Source organism: Pagrus pagrus (genome assembly GCF_965226575.1).
Source record: "Pagrus pagrus genome assembly, chromosome: 22".
Lineage (NCBI taxonomy): Eukaryota > Metazoa > Chordata > Actinopteri > Spariformes > Sparidae > Pagrus > Pagrus pagrus.
Window position 1 is genome coordinate 10,507,985 of NC_140204.1, and position 10,711 is coordinate 10,518,695.

A 10,711-nucleotide genomic window follows, 5' to 3' on the forward strand; every position below is an offset into this window, starting at 1 on the left:
ATGTATTCACATGCTCCATTAACGTAACAAACTGCCATTTCTACTTGAACAACTTGTTTGTTTGTGACAAAATGGCCTCCTTCTCAGTACCACAGGCTTTGATCTACAAGCTTCATTTCACAGCACTTCAAACTGAACACAGTTAGGAGGACAAATGGATGAGTGAGTAACTGAAACAAAATGATTTGATCCAAAAAGTATGACACGAGAGATGGCATGAGTCATGATTTTAAAAAATGACACATCTGAGCATGAATGAAATGGTAATGGTGATGATTAAAAGCAGATTAATGCTAACACAGTATATATATACACACATCATGAGATAAATTAACAAGAGATGAACCGTTTTAGCATGATCAAGTTCTGTCACAACAAAAACAAAAAAAGCAGAATTCACAGACAAACCCAGTTTCGAAAAAAGGATTATTATGAAACTGAGTGACATCCTTGAGGTAAGGCTTTCAAATTTCTAGCCCTTTAAGTTACACATTTACAAAAAAAAAAAAAAGCAGGACGGAAAGACAAGAGGTTAAACACAATCATAACAAATACTGTAGCTCCAAAGTCTCAGATGATGACAACTTGGCCCACGAGAGTGCAAAAATCAAGTGAAGAGTTGTACTGCCAAATCAGGCTGTTTTGTTTTTTTGTGAAAATCACATTCAGTTCCACTTTTGTTTAATTAATCTAAAGAATAAACAGTGTGTAAAAGAATTTGTTAAGTAAATTGATTTACTTCTAAATTGAGTATCATTTTAGTTTCCTTATTCCCCAAATGGCGCGTGTACAAACACTTCACGTGGGGCTCAAGCTTCACACAATAGGATGTTTTCAAGCTGCATTAGTAACCGACACCCTGTTTTCCTTTGACAGAAGAAAGCATTTGACTTCATTGCACCATCACCTTCAATGTAACAGTCAAGTATCAACCAACAACACGTTAAACAAAAAGGAAAGCAAGATCGTGTTTTGTAGACATTCAAAAATGTTATTTTGGATGATTATATAATGGCAAAAATCCTGTTATGAGCTTAACGAACATGAATGTTTGAGCGACGTATAGACGAGAGATTTGTTCTAGCAAATATTGTACTAGCGTTTAATAAAAAGCTAAAGGAAAGAAAACGTCTGGGTTGTAAAGTTAACTACACATTCCTGTCGTCTACATTTCTCTTGCTATGAGGCTACTTCTCTGCAAAGATTCACTGCACTAAAGGCTACATGCTTTCCAAAACAGTTGGCAACAGTTTCATTGTCGAACCAAACCAGCCCGTTATGTACAGTCACAGTTGTTTCATTATGTGCTTTTAATATGCTTGATTTGAGGCAGTTCCGCACTTCGACGTTTAGTGTTTCACAAATGTACAGGTCCCAGCATTTAGACAGATTTAAACAAGCCGTCATCCTACTTATCATTTATGCCACTTCTCTGCAAAAAACGCCCTCGTTTTCAGGTCTAAATCTATGATATCCTTCCATACTTTCATTGTCTTTGACAGTGCTAATAATGTGCAAGCTAATAGTTGAGCAGTACCGGTGTGAATAAATGGTAAGTGGAGCCCAAGCTGCCTGCAGGTCAGGCCACTGTTGATCACTGAACTAAACATGTGTACCAAAAAAAGAAAGAAAATGTAGTAGGACTTCTGAATGAAAGGAGGTGGTTGCTTCATCAAAGTAACAGAAAATGCAATTGCTGCCTGATACCACCAGAGGGACCTATAGCAAAGTTTATGTGAACTCAGAGCAAGCAAGGGGAGAAAAAAAATAGGAAAAAGTAACTCTGAACAAAGCTGAAAGCTTCTTCTCTGTGCTATCATTAATGTGTAACTGTTCGTGGATTTGCGAGAGCGGGAGGGGCTAAAAAAGTGGCACAGTCACAACAGGTCTGTCAGCAGTCGGTGGAGATTTTGGCCGAGAGGTCCTGGATGCGGCGAGCGCTGCAGCTCTTGCACAAGATGTGGCCGTCCAGCGGGTAACAGCCTCGACCCTCGCCTTCAGAGGACAGCAGGAGACCACATTCCTGACGGACAGAGATGATTCAGTCAGTTCAGTTCACATCATAGGTTCTGTTGTTTCTAGCATTTAGTGTGTTATATAATCTTGTCTAGTTCAAAAGCAGAAAAGCTGACTCACCTCGCAGACGTAACAGTTAACGTGGAAGCTGCGGTCCAGAGCTACTATCCTGACTGTCTCCTCCTGGCCCTGATCGGGCATGATGGGCTCACCACAAACTGAACAGCGAGGTGCATACTTCCTGTCAGGGAGAACAAGCATCAGAGGTTACAGTTAGTGGACAGAAAATTAGGAATAACACCATGTAATAATGTTGAACATGTTATTCATACCTGTGAAAGTCATCTATGCAGTGTATCTGAGAGGTTGCGTCCACGGTGAAGGGCACCCCGTCCAAGCAGCAGTTACATACCACACATGTGAAACAGCGAGGATGGTAGGCCTTCCCCATGGCCCGCAAGATACGGTCCAGGATGGGCTTGGAGCACTTTGAACAGCGCTCTAATGTACTCTGACAAAAAAAAAGATAGGAAGTTATAGATATATACACAGTGGGGAATAAACACCAGACCAAACTTCAACAGGAACTCAACTTAGAAGTTTAGCGTACTGCTTTACTTACAATGTAACAGCTCTCACAGTAACTCTTCTTGTCGAGGGCGTAGAAGGGTTGCCCTCGGAGGCGGGCGTGGCAGGTGATGCACGTGAAACACTCCACGTGGAACACCTGCTCCATGGCGATGCAGCCGCTGCCATCACCGACCACGTTGTCGCCACACCGGGCACAGCGACCTGGAAGTGAAAATGTTACATATTTGAGTTTGTTTACCTTTAAATGCCAGACTGCAGGTTTTTTAGTGCCATCATAAGTCATTAATGTAATGAGAAGCGACCGTACCAAAATAGTCCTCTGAAGGGGGGTGGTTCATGTCATACACCAACTTCTTGGTGAGTCGCTCCAACTCTTCCTCAGGCCTGGACGTTGCTATCCCCTGCTGTGGGAAAAGACGACGCATGAATCACACATGAAAATGGAAAAAGACCAGAATGCATCTCTTTCATAACCAGTTAGTTTCATATTTATGATATTTAGGGGCTGGATAACAAACCTTTTTATGACTGGTATCATACAGAAATGTTCTAATGACACCCAGCCCTCATGACAGTCATTTTGTGTATATGATCCAACTCACATTTATTTTTTAATAAAATAAATGTACAGATGTAGATATGTGTCCCCACCTTGCTGGACTGATAAGCAGGACTCTGCACAGCCCCGGACCCTGTTTGGTTATTCTCCATCCCCCTCTTGGACAGTTGAACCTGGTTAACTCTTCCTCCAGATCCTGAGCCGCTCCCCTTGTACCCCATCTCAGAGTGCATCTCCTGAGCATGATGTGGAGGGTACCAGCCCTGTGGATTTGTCTGAGGCTGGGGAGGGGGGCGTGACATGTGCTGGCGGGGAGGGGGCGGGGTGTACGCCTGTTCGGCCTGCCTCCCAGTCTGAGAGTAGGTGACAGGCTGTGCCGTCTTGACCTGGACACTGAACCTGGGTCCGGTGGGAGTCGAGGCCGTGGTGTAAGAGGCCGGGACTGGCTGAGGGTAGGGCTTAGGGGTGGACGAGGGGTAGTAGTCCTGCTGGTGGGAGGTGGAGTACTGAGGTGATTGGTGCTCACTGGGGTAAGGGGGCACAGGGTGGTATTGGCTCTGGGGATGAGGGGGGTAGCCCATGGATGGCCGACCCTGAGGAGAGGCTGGGCTCTGGTGTGCAGGCTTGTAATGATCCCCTGAGAGGTATTTGTTGTAAGGCACATTGTCGTACAGCTGAGGGGAGTTAGAAAGTTCAGAAAATTAATGACTGATTGGCAAATGTTGAAGTCAACTTTGTGCATACGTAATTAATTAATACGCAAGTAATTAATTAAAGAGTATTGTCTTACTTGTGTGCTGGCGTCCTGTGGGTGGCTGTCCAGATCAGCGAGCATACTGGTGAGGGAGTCAATTTCGGCATCAATTTTGGAGTGATAGCTCACCGGCTTTTCAGGACCACGGTGCTATCAACAGAACAGCATGAGAGACAATATTGAATTTAATCAAAACATCACAAGATTTAAACTCTTTGACACTTTTATCACATTTACTCATTGTAAATTCTCACATTTCTAGTCAAAATCTCTCATTACATCCAATATAAAACACTAGAAAGGGACGTTTCAGTGAAAGGATTTTCTTTTGAAACACCTTGTATTCTTTGTTTTTTGTCTTATTTTCGAAAAGGAGATTTTTCCGGTGCTGTGTCGCAGAAGATGCACCCACCATCAGCTCGTAGCTGTCCATGTGAGGGCTCCAGTTGCGGTCTTCTTTGGGACCACGAGGAGGGGAGTAATAGTGATCGCTAGACGAATGATGAACAGGGCCACCTTTAGGGTCGAGAACAGATATCAAAAACAAATCTCCAAGACAGTGTTGTATCTCTTTGACATGGACTGAAATTCTTACATAAAACAAACCATAAAAGCCATTTCAAAGGATAGCTCTTTGTGTAAAGTAGATGAAGTCAAACTTCAAATGTGCTCAGTTGGTGTGAATGTCTGGCTGTTGTGGTGTAGATACAAACAAGCAGTATGCACTTAAAAGTTAAGGATTTTATTGTTTATCAGGACTGTTTTTGTCATATATTCAGTGCTCATGAATAGGCAGGCAGTAATAGGGAACTTCAAGTGGGGCACATTTTATTTCATTTTTGTGACCATTATTATTGCTTTAATAACAAATGTGTCTTTTTGTTTGTTTTGGGTGAATGTGCATGTATAATTATATAAAACTGAAATATGTATTTTAACACTGAACCACAATAAAGTATATGAAGTGATGAATCAGTGTATTTATTAGGATGTGATTAGTTTAAATACATCTAAAAGGTGCAGTTTAATTTTAAATGACAGCCACGGTCTTCTTACCTGTGGGTCCAGTAGCCATGTATCTGTTGGCCATCCCTCCCCCCCCTCCTCCTCCCCCTCCTCCTCCTCCGTTCTGGTCATAGGGGCCATATTTTGGCCGGAAGTCGGACATCCCCTTCTTGTTTGGGGCTCGATAGATCGCTGACCCGGCAGAATGGGACATCTGGGGGACGGCACGCTCAGGGCTGTCCAGAGTTCTCGGTGGAAGCCAGGTGGGACCGGACATGGCAGGCTTCTGAGATCAAAAAGAGAAAAGGAAAATACATGATTTCAGCATGTTTTAACTTTTTCCATCCTGAATGCAAATCTGCGCCGCACAATATCGACTTTGTTCTCTCTGATATCAGATCCGTCAGCATGCTGATTATTATATTATGAAATGTTGCTTTTAGCCACAATTTGCATGAGCACAGCCGTGTGTGTTGTTTGTATTTTATGTAATAGGTAACCAATGGAAACTAGTAGATGCTTCAGACTTTGTTTCCTATGGCAACGGGGACACACACATCGGACAATAGGCTTCTAGTTGAGGAGCAGGAAGAGAGCAGCCATTCTGAGAGGCTCGGGGATTTCCAGCAGTCTCGCACATTGCCCTGAAACGTGTGTGTTTGTGCACTAACACTCGTGCAGAAATCTGTCCAGCACACAAACTCGTACACAGATACACAAACAGGTGCAAATCTGTGGTTATCTGCCACAATGGTTATTGTCTTTGGGTGTTTACACACTGGTATCATTGATTTCCAAATGAAGCGGGGACAAAAACAGGGCAGGAAATGTTGTGTAATGATATGTGTCCGTAGACACGTGAACACCTGGCTCATAACAATATATTATGTATTCTCAGCGGGATAAATAACAACACTGCTGCAGCACACAGCTGAGCCGACAAAGTGCTGACTTGCACCTGAGGACCTTCATTTAGATACAGATCTTTAAGGAAAAATATATTAAAAAACAATGATATGACACTGATGTCAAACCTTTAAGGTAATAGATCAAGGAACACCCACTTTGTGCTGCCAACTGATTTCCTCCTTATTGTATCCTCCTGGGTAGGGCTGTCACAACAACACATTTTCACTACATGATTATTGTGGTCTAACGTATTCAGGATTACAATATTATCACGTTATCTATAGAAAATATTAGAAAAATTAAATGATGCATCGGGACATCTCACTGTAACATGTATGCAACTGGTGGTTCAAACATTTTTATCAATTTTATTCTCCTTTTTTCTCCATTTCCTCTTTCTCTACGATTGTCTACAGTTATGTTACGTCTCTTTCTTCATGTCTATCTCTTGAAAATGAAAAGAAATAGACCATGGATCAATCTGAATAAAAATTAGTCGCATAAAACATAAATAAAAAAATTAAACACTGAAACACAGCACAGAAATTCATACTAGGTGTCACAAATTACATCACAAGGAAAGCCAAGGGCTCAGGTTTACAATTTAGTGCTTGGTTTTCATTTTGGATTCATCATTTTAACCATTTTACAGATATCGCTCTTAAAATAATAACTAAATCACCATTTCTCAGACTCTACACACGTAGGACGCAAGCTTAAGCATGTAATGTTATAACCTTTTTGGAAACACAATGCCTGAATGGATTTAAGCACAGGGTCGGGCCAAAGCAAATCTGTATTGTGAGAGTGCAGAAATTAATAGCCCACTCAGACTGATTGTATATGGGTCGTGTGGCTGTTATAAATCCTTGTTGGTAAGAGGCTTATAATGATGGATGAGAGGATGATGTAGACATACAGATAAAATACAATGCCTGAACATGGCTTTGGGTTTTCTTTTTGGCTTTTATTCTGTTATCATGACTATACACGTTGCTTATAGTTACACTGAAGTATGAGCATGGATTTGACTGATATTACAGTGACCACGTGGAGGAAAGTGTGACCACCGCCTCCACACAATCGACCTGATTTAAGCCCCTGTCTGAATCCGGATGAGCACACACTCAAATCCGCGGATGGCCGGGCCGGGAAATTAATCTCACCGGTTTCATCACTCTTCGTTTCAAAGCCACTTGTTTGCATTTTCCGTGATTACAAACACAAACTCGGACATGTGTGCAGTGATTAGCTGGGCTGGAGGAGGCGTAGCAGCGCCACCGGGAACGTCAAAGTTGGTGACAGTTACAAGAGTGAAGCACACGGGAACACACGAAGACGACTTCCGGTGTCTTCACAGTTCAGAATAAAACATCTCGACGTTACGCGTTTTAGCCACACAGAAAACTGGTTACATTATAAACACAATGTGGCTGAAATAACTTGTAGAAAAGGCTAACGTATTTATCCCAGTCCTATTTTCTCAGTTTAACGCACTGCTCTTATTCTACTGAAACGATTATGGTAGTTTCACGCTTTTATTTTGAAGGCAAGAGGATGTGGCTAGCTTAACATGTTTGACACAATGCAGCTCAATTTAGCATCCGTGCTATCTTAAATAAACGAAATAAAAGAAACAGAGCGCGATAAACCGGTAAGTCAACAAGGGTGAAAGGACAAAAGGATATAAATACTTTCCGCAGAAGACATCTCTAATGAACATTAGCAACATATTAGCATGTCCTACCTTTGACAGTACCTTTACAGTGACTCTCCTCTTCGCTTCAGTCTCATCTACAAAGCAAGAATAACGTAAAATTGGTCAAACAAACACAGACACGGTGAATTAAAGACACATTAGCGACACTTCCTTGTTTTTAACGCTGACATTAGTTCCGCACAGCAACATTAACGTCTCTCTCCTATGAATAGGGAGACTTACTGCACAGCTGCTCGTCCAAATTTGTCCTTTGTGCGTCACATATAAGTAAAACATACCACTTAAGAGATAAAACAACCCGTAATGAGGGATAATTAGCAATACTTAACTTTAATAACAGGCTTGTTTACGTGTTTGCTAGCCTGTTTTGAACTCGAGCAAAGCTCGTGCCTTGCCTCCAGGCTAACTTCCAACACAACCGAGGAGGAAACAATGAAATACCCGACACCTACCGCCCGAAAAGAGCCGCACAAACACGACCTACGCCTCCGTTTTAATGTTCACAGCTCAGCGAAAGTTGTCCCTCAATAACTTTCTTTCAGATTTGGCGTCGTTAACCTACTTTGTGACGGATCCTGAGGCCTTTAGCAGCAGCAGCAGCTCCTCACTGCATTCCCGATGTGTGACGTAGCTGTGGCTGCTGAGTGTGTGTGTGTGTGTGTGTGTGTGTGTGGTGAGAGGTGGGGGGTCTGTGACACACACACAGGCCTACTGTACGTTTGGAAAATAAAAAAATACATTGCCTGCTAAGTTTTTATAGGAAAATCACATCCTCATAATAATTAAGTAAGTACATGTTATAAATATTTTTGGGCAGAATGTCAAATGTTTAGGAAATCCAGACTTCCAACTTTAATGTTTGAAAATATTTCCCATTCCAATTATTAAACTAAAACGAAATAAAGGAGTGAAATAAGATATAATTATCTATCAGGGGGAAAAAAATGAAAAGATATTAGAAACAACAAAAAAGTATCATGACAAAAATATCTACCTGTATGGGTGCATAGAGCAGATTCTGACAGTATGTCTGCCAGTTCAAATAAAGAATATAAAATGTGATAATGAAAAGTAAATAAGTAGGAAAATGCCTATTTTAATTTATGTGCTCTGTATCCTCACGCCAAAAATGTCATGTTTTCCATGAAAACTCACACTTTAACCCATCAAATTAGTTGCCAAATGAATAGAAAATATATTCAAGGTTAGAAATAATCATATTTACTTAAAATAATAATTTTGTCCTTCAACTTTTTGTCAAAAAATCCTCTATTTGCAGCAATTACAGCCTTGCAATTTTGAGACTATAATCGAACCCACAAATACTGATGCTGCAGATGGAAAATCCAATTTTATTGCTTCTATAACAGTTTTCAGCTGTGCTAATATAACTCAACAGGGGTTTTGTAATGATAAATTAACCTTAGCTAATACAATGTGCCATTGGAAAATGCCTCAATGGTTGCTAAAAATGGTCCCCTGCACTCCTATGTATCTATTCCATTGAAAGTAGTTATTATTATAATTATTAAGTAATTATTTGCTACATTAATTATGTCTAGACTATATTTCTGATTAATTTGATGTGGTTTTGATTGAAAGAAATGTGCTTCTCTTTAAAAAATGCTATTTAAACAAATATTTGAGGATAATTGACATGTACCTATTTTTTATGTATTCTTATTTATTTAACTGCTGTCAAAGTTTGATTTATGTTTACTGTATTAACATTTAAATGTGTTTTATTTAGGGCATAACAGATTCCCTGTGCTCACACAGATTTTGGTCTTAATTGGGATGTTTTTTCTCTTTTAACCCCGTTGTTTACCACCCTGCAAGCAGCACTGAAATATGAAGGTCAAGCGCTTCATTTATTTTTTGTGGTTCATGAGATTTGGGTCAACTGTCCCTGTCCTTGTTACCACCCACACCCTCTTTCTTCTTCTTCCTCCTCCAGCTCCACCCGTGTTGGAGGCCCGCTGCATTCCCCAAAGCATTTCTTCAAAGGCAGCGTTTCATAACTTCATTATCTCTTTTTGATTTCTGATTCCGACTGTGCCAATAAGTGGACAAACAACCCGAGCTGCTCCCTGGGATATCCCTGCTTCCTCCTCCTCCTCCTGCTCCTCCTTCCAGTAGCTCTGAGCTGTTTGCCCTTATATGTCCAGAGAGCTCGGCAGTCGCAGGAAGAGGCAGTTTGAGCAGATCTGTTATTGTTGCACGAGCCATCAACACTTTGGCACCAACTGGGGGATTTGAAGTCAAAGCATGGCTCCAGCCCATACATTATCAGGCAAACAATGTAGTTCTGTCCAGGCAACCAGGAAACCACAAAACAAGGGGAATCCCCGCTTTTGTTCCATTTGAACCAATGTTGACAATTTTATTTGCTTGTGAAAATTCGCAAAACTGTGTTCGTTCCTCATGTGAGAACGGCAGAAGGTTCGTCAGAGTCTTTAATTTGAGGCTCAATTGCAACAGCTCTGCATTTTATCAAGAATGGGGTCGCTGTGTCGCTGACGGGCACTGACAGACGGGGTAAGAAGCAGGAAGTCACTGTGAGCATTGCCAAGCTTTGCCAACGGGATGGACTCAATGGCTTCCGGCCATTGGTGAACCTGTTTAGTAATGTTCTCACTTTTCCTCAACCGCCCCCTCCCCTCATCCGTTCTTCTCACAATGCCTGGAAGTAGCCGAGACCTACATCTCCCTCTCTGTTTTCTTAATCGTTGTTTTCCTTTATGTTTTTTTTCTCCTACAAAGCACACAATTGATCCGACCTCCATCCAAACAAATAAAAGCACAAGGACACGCACACGAGCTCTACACCCCGAGCAAACACTTTACTTCCGATTGACATTTTCAAAGGATCTATATCCAAACATGGTCATGTTGTCGGATTTTTTTTTATTTCATGTTTGACACATTCCCTTGAACTTACCTGCAAAAGATATCTCACAGGGCATGACAGTAACTGTTGCTAGGTTGCCAAACATTTTCAAAATAAGGACAGCAAACAGAAAAATGTGCACCCCGAAATAAATCAACCTTTAATATGAGTGTCATCAGGGATTTTTGAATAGAAAAATGCTGCTACAGTTGGAAGTGGAAGCTATATTGTCCTCAAAAGCATTCACAGGTTACATAAAAACACACA

General features: G+C 41.3%; 1 protein-coding gene across 4 annotated transcripts; it reads right to left on the minus strand.

Annotated features, from left to right (window-relative positions):
* Positions 1–170: 170 nt before the first annotated feature.
* On the minus strand, positions 171–8,187 carry trip6 (thyroid hormone receptor interactor 6). 4 transcript variants are annotated; one of them, XM_084344218.1, is made up of 11 exons: positions 8,117–8,187; positions 7,582–7,628; positions 4,977–5,211; positions 4,333–4,436; positions 3,957–4,070; positions 3,259–3,840; positions 2,915–3,008; positions 2,639–2,808; positions 2,349–2,527; positions 2,137–2,257; positions 171–2,023 (listed from the first exon to the last, which is right to left on the minus strand). In XM_084344218.1, exons 3-11 carry the CDS (start codon positions 5,200–5,202, stop codon positions 1,892–1,894), a joined length of 1,722 nt encoding a protein of 573 aa, XP_084200344.1. In that variant the 5' UTR covers positions 5,203–5,211; positions 7,582–7,628; positions 8,117–8,187; the 3' UTR covers positions 171–1,891. The 4 variants fall into 4 exon arrangements, with proteins under 4 accessions (XP_084200344.1, XP_084200341.1, XP_084200342.1 ...); XM_084344215.1 differs by having other exon boundaries at positions 2,915–3,011; XM_084344216.1 differs by lacking the exon at positions 8,117–8,187 and adding an exon at positions 8,007–8,104 and having other exon boundaries at positions 2,915–3,011.
* Positions 8,188–10,711: the final 2,524 nt, after the last annotated feature.

What these genes read in the sequence shown, in the direction of transcription:
- trip6 (XM_084344215.1), bottom strand. Translation starts at nt 5,202, where the DNA reads ATGTCCGGTCCCACCTGGCTTCCACCGAGAACTCTGGACAGCCCTGAG. An exon ending in CATGGCTACTGGACCCACAG is followed by an intron (nt 4,437 to 4,976) that starts GTAAGAAGACCG and finishes TCGACCCTAAAG; the next exon opens with GTGGCCCTGTTCATCATTCG. An exon ending in CTGCTTATCAGTCCAGCAAG is followed by an intron (nt 3,012 to 3,258) that starts GTGGGGACACAT and finishes CTTTTCCCACAG; the next exon opens with CAGGGGATAGCAACGTCCAG.